We start from the raw sequence: 9,035 nt of genomic DNA, 5'->3' as shown, positions 1-9,035 counted from the left end.
ATATATACTATTTTTATTATTTCTGCATCATTGCACCATTAATAATCATAAATACTTTAGCCCACTAGCAACACTTTTATGATCCTGCACCACTGATCGTTATATAGAGATGTTAAACAGGTTCTGGTGCAGATATAGAGGAGCCCGGGTGATTGGTTGTTGAAGAGAGGGTCCTTCTCCATCCTGACCACTTGATCCCCCTATATTTATCCTCCTCCGTATGCTTTACAGGCCCATTGTCTCTTTAAGTCCCTGGGATGCAGCAAGGCCTACGCTGGTTACATGTCCATCCCTACACTTACTTGTTACAATTTAAACTAGGTAAATCAACAGAAATATTATTCAGTTCAATTTATCAAGTGCCAAAGATTCTGTAGAAGTTACAGGCAGTGTAAACTGGAAATTTGTTTTGTTTAATTTATGATGTTACTTTTTAATGGACCCTCACACCTAGCTGTAAGTTTGGATAAAAAGATTTGCTGGGGGCAACATGAGCACCAGTGTTGATACTAGGACCATATTTCTAAATATGACTGAAAAAAGAACTGTCTACTGTATGTTGTCCACGGCAACCAGTTAGATGATCAATTTTACTTTAAAACTGTACCTGAAAAATTACAATTGATTTGGCTCCTACGAAGCAATGCAGACAGTTCGTATTGAAGGCACTTCAACTAATAAGGTGCAGTTTTCAAGCCTACCCATACAGCTAAACAAAGCCGTTGGTGTTTTTGAGACACAAACCAGTTTTATGGAGACATTATTACCTGTGCAATAGTCAAAGCAATGGCTTCTCTCAACTGGGCAGAGGATCGCACTTCAGCTTCTGCTCTCTCTTTGTTGTAACGGCTAAATTGTTCCCATTCTTGCAGATTGGTTGTCCTAAGGATAAAGGACAATTTAATATGATTCTATATATTAATTCCAATAATATTGTCCCTATGCATACAAACATTACATCTGTTTCTTCAAACCCCCAACTAAACGTTCTGTCTAAATCAACCAAATATATTCCCCATTTGCCCTTCCCATCAACTTTTCCTTTGTTTTGCGGTGGGGAGGAGCATTCCAGTTTGTGGCTCTGCCCTTCGGTCTAGCGTTGGCCCCTCGAGTGTTTACCCAGGTGTTGGCCCCGATTCTACGTTGCTGCGCTGTCGGGGGATCTCAGTTGTGGGGTACCTGGACGACCTTCTCTTGTAGGCGGAGTCGCATTCCTCCCTATTGGAGGGTCTGGCAGTTACCGTACGGTCCTTGAAAGAGTTCGGCTGGATTCTGAACTTCAAGGAGTCCTGTCTGGTCCCGTCCATGCAGTTGGAGTATCTGTGTCTCGTTCTGGACACAGTCCAGGCCCGGGTTTTTGTTCCCCCCCAGACAATCTTCGAAAGCTTCGTTCTCAGACAGGGTTGTTGTGGTCCAGTAGATGGTTGACCTTCTGCATGCAGGTACTGGGACTCATGGTAGCCTCCTTCGAGGCGGTACCTTATGCGCAACATCACACCAGGACTCATCAGGGGGACATCTTGTCGCAGGGGGACAAGTCGCCCTTGTTGTTGGACAGGGAGGTTCAGGTGTCTCAGGCGATGGGGGTGTCCCTCGTTTGGTGGCTACGGTCGCGGTGAAGGGCCAGATGTTCGGTCTCCCTTGCCGCTTTGGGATCTCAATTTGGTGCTCTCGGTTTTGTACGGGTCTCCTCTTGACCCGTTAAGGGAGATTCCTCTTCTGAGTCTGTCCCAAAAGGTGGCATTTTTGGTAGCTGTTACTTCTGTTCGCAGGGTTTCGGAGTTGGTGGCCTTGTCTTGCAAGTCACCTTTGTTGGTCCTTTATAGGGACAAGGTTGTTCTGCGTCCTCGTCCGTCGTTGCGACCTAAGGTTGTTTGGACGTTCCATCTGAATGAGGACATCATCTTGCCTTCTCTTTGTCCGAAGCCCGTTCATAGAAAGGAAAGAGCATTGCATTGTTTGGACGTAGTTCATGCTCCCTGGATTTATTTGGATGTGACTCCCTCTATCCGTGAGTCGGATTCCCTGTTTATGATTACGGAAGGACCTCTGACGGGGCGGGCCGCTTCCTCGGCCACCATCTCTAGATGGATTCGTAACACCATTGTTCAGGCTTATGCCATTCGGGGGCGTGAGCCTCCTTTTTCTGTTACTGCCCATTCCACTAGGGCTGTTGGGGCATCTGAGCTTTTCGTCATGGTGCTTCAGGTTTGTAAGGCCGCTACTTGGTCTTCTGTTCACACCTTTGCCAAGTTTTATAAGGTGGATGTTTTGGCATCTGCGGATCCTGCCTTGGGGCGCAAGGTTTTGCAGGCGGCCCTTCTTGTTGGGGAATGTTGGTTTTTCTTTTGTGCCCACCCCTCAATTTGGTACTGCTTGGTGACGGCCCTACGGTACATGATCTACGATCTGTTCCCTATGTCCTTCAATGAACGAAAGAGAAAATAGGATTTTTGTACTCACTGTAAAATCCTTTTCTCTCCGTTTATTGAAGGACACAGGTTCCGCCCTCTCTATTGGGTGTGTACTCTAACTTCTTGTTACTTACTGGAGTCTTTTCAGCAGGTGGGGGGTTTGGCCACCAGCAGGGGCCTCCCCTAGGCTGGTTTAGTCTTTTGTTTTGTGCCTAGCGTCCTCCTGCAGAGTGTGACATACCCTACGGTACATGATCTACGATCTGTTCCCTGTGTCCTTCAATGAACGGAGTGAAAAGGATTTTACGGTGAGTACAAAAATCCTATTTTTTGGGGACATAACATTGCTGAACCTAGACCTGACCAACTGAAGCAACCCCAGATCATAACATAGTCCCCACAGGACTGTACGATAGGCACTAGGCTTGATGGTGCATCACTTCTCTTCTTACCCTGATGCACCCATCACTCTGAAACAGGGTAAATCTGGACTCATCAGACCACATTACTTTTTTTCCATTGCTCAAAGCCCAATATTTATGCTCCATAGCAAATTGAAGCCTTTTTTCCCTCAATTAGCCTAACTGATGAGTTGTTATCTTAAGGCTACACTGCAGTTTAGTCCCAATCCCTTGCATTTGCTTCACATTGTGTGTGTGGAAATGCTTTTACTTTCATTATTAAACATAGCCGTGAGTTCTGCTGTTGTTTTTTTATGATTTGATTTCACTAAAAGTTTAAGTGCTCTTCAATCATGATCATTCAATATTTTCTTCTGACCATATTTCTTCCTGGAAGATGATGGTTCACCAATATCCTTCCTGGTTTTAATAATGCGTTTGACACTTCTTAACCCAAATTTAAGTGTTTTAGTAATCTTCTCAGTTGTTTTCTTTGCTTTAACTCAGGCCAATAATTTGACCCTTCTGGAACAGAGTTACGTTTTTTCCTGACCAAATGACATGTCTTCTGACACGGTTGTTTAAGAAATAAGAAGCTACTCACTGCATCAGTACTGGTTTAATAACTTGTTGACAACTGAAACATATTAATCGCTGCTGCAATTATCCAATGGAAGGATCTTACCTGTTTGCTTGACAAAATCTAGGTGGTGACTTTTCTTTGGCCAGGCAGTGTATATTGCAGCTTACTAGTCCTTAGATGTGGTGGCTGAAATAGTTTTCTGTTTTCAGAGCTTTTTTTCCTTTATTTTCACCCAGTTATGCTGGCCAGGGGCACTGATAACTGGGGTACAGCCAGCCCTCCTGTTAGCAGGAAGTGGGTGGTCCTACATTGTATTCATCCAATGGGAGCCTGCAGTGGCCAGTAGAGTTACCTAAGGTGTGTCATCAGCCAATGACAATGTGGTGGGCATGGCCAGAAGGATCAAGGAGCTCACCCGTAGGTCCGGCGCTGTGGGGAAAATGTGGGGGAGACGGGGGTAGGTGGGTACTATTGGAATACACTGACAGGACATCTTGCCACCCACAGAGAGTCACATCAGACATTAGCTTCAAATATTGTTGCTGAGTGTATATTTAGATAAATATGGGGATCCCTGTTTGCTGAGATCGGAAGACTTTGGCCTGTCAGGTTGACTGTATGTGGCTACCAATAAGCTTACATATCTCATGCATGACACACAAATATACATATCGCCTACTTAATAAATACATAAAACCACACTCTTGTCCAATCTTACCCATGAGGAACACGGGTTGGATCCACTTTAAGTGAGATATTTGCGGAATGCTTGGTAAGTGAGAGGCATGTCTGATCTATTTCAAGTGTCTCAACCTTGTCTCTCTGATCCCAGGTTAGCTGTTCACGTGACTCCTGCAGAAGGCTGAAAAGAGATGTCACAGAGGGTCACATAATTCTGGCAACAAGATATTGTATTACTGTCACTTTACTAATGACATTACTTTGTGATGTGACATTGCTATGGAGGCCATAGAAGAGTACCACTGCACTGGTGACATGGTTGGTCAGGGGCACAGGGACCCTCAGCAATACTAGTGTAGACTAGGCTTCTAATGAGGCTGAAGCTGTGTTCTGAGCATTACCACTACATGGTGGAATTATAATTATTTATGTACTGTTGGTGTAACAGATAACAGCTGGTGTTATCTATTATATCTACAGTAGATAGATTTTGCCATGTGAACTTAAAGTACTGTAGATGTAAACTCTTGACTGAATTACACAGTTTTATATCAGACAGCAGATACTGGGGTCCCCAAGCAAGCAGAGCACAATGCATCTACTAAGCATACAGCTGTGCTTTAACAACGGCAGTACCCTTCACTTATTTTAAGGCAGTGGTATGGCCATAGTAAAGCCATAACACTGTTCATGCATTAGTGTGCTAAAGCACTGTGTATTATAAACATTTGGGTTTGCTTTTTTCAAATAAGATACTGTTTTCACCTATTTTTTTTAGAATTTGTGGCAGTTCATTGTTGCTGTCTTCCTGTCAACATGAATGCATTCCAGTGATGGCTGCATTGCATTTATGAGGGTATTTTTGCTGTTGATGAAAACAGTGGATCATGCCTATATAATATATGCTAAAACAGCCACTTGCAAGCTCCATCACAAACCCATGTGACAGGGGGATAACACAGGAACATAACTGAAAGATAGGCCAGAGCGTTGACACCCTATTTAAAAAAGTGCCTTAAAAATGACCCCCAGGTATTTTTAATGAAAGGTGCTGATTAAAAAATGTTTTTGAATCACATTTGGGTGACGGGAGGACGCTAGTTTGTGTCCTCCCGTTACCCTAAGGAGAACTATGGGGAAAAGCCTTAACCCCATAGTTCTCCTTTAAGACCTAAGACCTAAGTGCTGCAAGTCTACACCTTCCTATTAGATCTCCACCAATGGTGCTCCTATTTACCAAATCTGCTCAAAGGCTTCACTGATCTTTTGCTGCAGTGCTTTACGTACTCCCTCGATCACTTCCACTTCCTTGTGCAACTCTTCCTCAACGGGGTCTTTCACCAAGTCAATGCTTCTTCGGCTCTCACGGAGGGTCAGACACTCTATGGCTACATCTAAAGGAACATTCGTGGCTTGCAAGGCTTGTTCTGCTTCATCTTTCATCTTGGACCCCAAGGAAAATGTAAAGTATGGTTATTAACACCTAGAAATATTACATTGATTATAGTGATTCATCATAAATGACTGTATTAAAGTATTGTGTTAGGAGTTCTTCTGATGAGCAACAATGGGTAATCATTTGGTCAGTGGAGTATGTAGCAGATGATGTCATCTCCACCAGTGTAGACTCTTTCCTCATTTGATGCAAGTGTATGTCAAGGCTGGACAAATGCCAGGAGGCAGATAGCCAATACTCCTTAAAGGTTTCAGCCGGCGCCGGCGCCTAACTTTTGAGGTCTTTTTGATTTGCAGGAGCTGGATAATGGACTGGGCAGACTGGCTCCTGAATTCCCTATTCATTTGTCCACCCCTGTGTTTGTTCTGAAGTCACTTGGACACAACTTACCGAAGTTAAAGCATCTATTTCTGCATCCACTTCAGCCAGGCACTTATCCAGCACTTGTTTCCACTTCTCCACTTCATCAATACGATCACCAAAGCGGGTACTATTATCATGCTCATTCCATTTAGTCTAATCAAAAAGTAATATTGGTTATGAAATGTCATAATGTCAGTATATCATTTAAACTGACATGTATTTATTTTCATAGGCATTGTGTAAAAATAATAGTCACCTATTTTCCTTTTCCTTAGCTGTGTCTGCTAATCTACAGAAATACACCAAATGTAGAACTGGCTTGCCTTTGCTTATGTCCTACACTTCTAACATTAAATGGCTTCTGCTGGAAGAATCGTGTCTTCCTGGTCCATTTATGAATGGTGCACTAACCTCATGCAGTATTCCAAATAAGCCAAGAAGAGTAGATCCACCATATCAGCTCTTGGTTGCATTGGTGGAGTAGTGAGGAACACTCACATGCATGAAGTGTCTCAGTGGGCTTCATATATGACTGCATGCTAGTGTGAGCTCCGTGCAGAAAAAGTGTGGTCATAAGGTTTCAGGTTGTGGGATCAACTATGTTAAATAGATTCAGGGAGCACAGAGGTGAATTTATATTAAAGGGAAGCAAATCATGTATGTGCCATAGAAAATACATACGCGCACACACACTCACATAACATCCATTGTAAACACATGGGGTCTGTGTCCTCCTTATATTTTTCAGACAAAAGTTGGCCGTGACCTAATAAAAGTAGATTTCTAAAACACTTACAGGTCTATCCACAAAAGGGTGAAGAGTTTGGAGAAGGCAGGAGAAGTGAACAATCTAGGACAATATAGCTGATTAGGGGAAAAGTCTCCAATTCAGCTCACTTACCAGTTCAGCTATGTTGTCCTAGATTGTTCACTTCTCCTGTCTCCTCCAAACTCTTCACCCTGCTGTGAATAACCCTGATAGATCTGACTATAGGGTGTACAATATGGGATTTCACTTATGGGATTTCACTAACAGGTGGCCCTGTAAATAAAAGCTGGAATCACAGGTTCATTCTCAGGCAGTTATGGAATAGGATGTATTTTTTTGTATTTCTACGCAGAGGATCAAAGACAAATACTCTGCATAATTGCCAACTAGACATGTGCGATTCGTTTCGTTACGAATCGAAATTCGTACGGATTTTCCTGGAATTCGTAAATTCGGAAGCATCCGAAATCCGAATTGCAGTTTCCGAATTATATCCGAAATACGAAATTCCGTTAACGAATTTCGGATCCGAATTTCTTTGAAACGGGAACTAATGTTACCCCTGTAAATGAGGTTGAACAACATGACAAGATTTTTTTTTTATCCGAAATACGAAATTCGGATCCGAAATCCGTTAACGGAATTCGTATTTCGTTTGGTTGACCAATCAGAGGTTTTCTCTTCTGCTGCTGAGAGTTGCATTACAATACAGGCGGGAAATACAAAATTCCGTGAATGGAATTTCGTTCCGTTACGAACATTCGTTATATTGAAGTTAAAAAGCAAAATACCTTTGTTAATATTGGAGTTGATGGTAGCTTTTTTTTTAATACGAAATACGAAATTCGGATCCGAAATCCGTTAACGGAATTTCGTATTTCGGATAAAAAAAACAACTACCACATCGACTCCAATATTAACAAAGGTATTTTTGCTTTTTGACTTCATCAATGTTCGTAAAGTTACGAAAATGTGCCGAAACTAATGAAAATTCGTATTTCGTACGAATCCGAATTGAGTTTCGGACACGAAATACGAAATAACGGATATTCCGAAACGAAACACATTTTTTGATGGCGCACAAGTCTATTGCCAACATGTAACAAATGCTTTTCAGGGTTGCTTTGCTGAGTTACTAGTCCGTTGTGTTTTGTAAGCATGCCAAATATAATACTGCCCTACATAACCCCAGTTAACTCTTCCCAAATATGCCACATTTATCGTATTTGTCATCTATATATAGCTTGTGGAAAATGGAAATTCAGCCATACAATGATTGTGTCTTCACTGAAGACATGTTCTGCCAGCTGTGATACAAAAAGAGGTTTGGCTTAGGCCGCCTTCCCTTTTTCTCTGTACTTCTCTCTGTTCTCCATTATTTTAGTATTTACTTCTTCAATTTCAGCTTGCTTCATTTTATACTCCAGTTTCTTTTTACTTATTGACTTCTTGTTTGATCATCAGCATTTTACAAACCCTCAGCATCCTTACAAATGTTAGCGTACATATAGGACAGGTTGGGAAAGCAGTTTACACCAGTTGTCTGTCACTAAAGCCACCATTTTAATGGAACCATTTTATGGTTTTGGATCAAGTTTATTCTAGTTGTAGTTTTTTAGGTTTATACTTTTTTTATTTAAACTGGTGTCTTAGATCCTTTTTTGTCACTATCTATTGTATATACAATCTGTCTTTTACAAATAAACATTTAAAGAAGAACTCTAGGGATTTTAAAAGCTTACCATTGCAGTGGGGTTAGTCCCGCGCTGTAAGGATTAAATGTTTGTTTTGTTTATGGGAGTCAAAACGAGAAAATATACTCACTGCTAGACCAGTCCCCACAGCCTCTTCTCCCTTGGGCTCCGGTGTTCTAAGGACCACTGCCGTCATCATGTCTCAAGCAAGCCCATTGACTTACATGAGACATGAGGACGCCAAGGGACATACTACAGCCAGAGTGGAGGAGGAGAGAGGTGAGTGCTGACTTACTGCAGGGCCTGGAATCAGGTGAGTAGATCTGCTTTATCTGTGCCCCCTAGACAAAACAAGCACTTAACTCTTGCAGTGCGGGACTAGCCCCACTGCAAGGGTAGGTTTTTAAAATTCCTTGAGTCCTTCTTTGAAACATCACAAAGCGTTCCCAGAGCACTATGGGTTAGTAAAAGAGACAGCACAGCAGCTTGCTTTGCAGCTCCCTTTGTCTGATTGAAACCTTGTACTGAGCCATATTATAAGGAATGCATCAATGTTCTGATGGCAAGTGGCTTTTTCAGTGGGGTAATCAATCTAATGATGTAAAAAGGAGAATAAAGCATCTACCAGCACAATAGAAGACTTCAATATACTGAAATGTATTATTTCATATTAC

The 9,035-nt window shown here is 42.1% G+C and overlaps 1 protein-coding gene across 1 annotated transcript in view; it reads right to left on the bottom strand.

Annotated features, from left to right (window-relative positions):
- TEKT2 (tektin 2) overlaps positions 1-9,035 on the bottom strand; it is a 25,758-nt gene that overhangs the window by 11,756 nt on the left and 4,967 nt on the right. The window contains exons 3-6 of the mRNA XM_018576560.1: positions 5,926-6,051; positions 5,317-5,522; positions 4,117-4,260; positions 768-882 (exon numbers count right to left, since the gene is read on the bottom strand). Of these exons, the coding sequence (XP_018432062.1) occupies positions 768-882; positions 4,117-4,260; positions 5,317-5,522; positions 5,926-6,051 (591 nt within the window). The remainder of the gene's footprint in view (positions 1-767; positions 883-4,116; positions 4,261-5,316; positions 5,523-5,925; positions 6,052-9,035) is intronic.

Source organism: Nanorana parkeri, unplaced genomic scaffold (assembly GCF_000935625.1).
Source record: "Nanorana parkeri isolate BGI_ZX_2015 unplaced genomic scaffold, ASM93562v1 scaffold70, whole genome shotgun sequence".
NCBI lineage: Eukaryota > Metazoa > Chordata > Amphibia > Anura > Dicroglossidae > Nanorana > Nanorana parkeri.
Note: the sequence above shows the minus strand (reverse complement) of the source record. Positions and strands in the feature narration are given on the sequence as shown.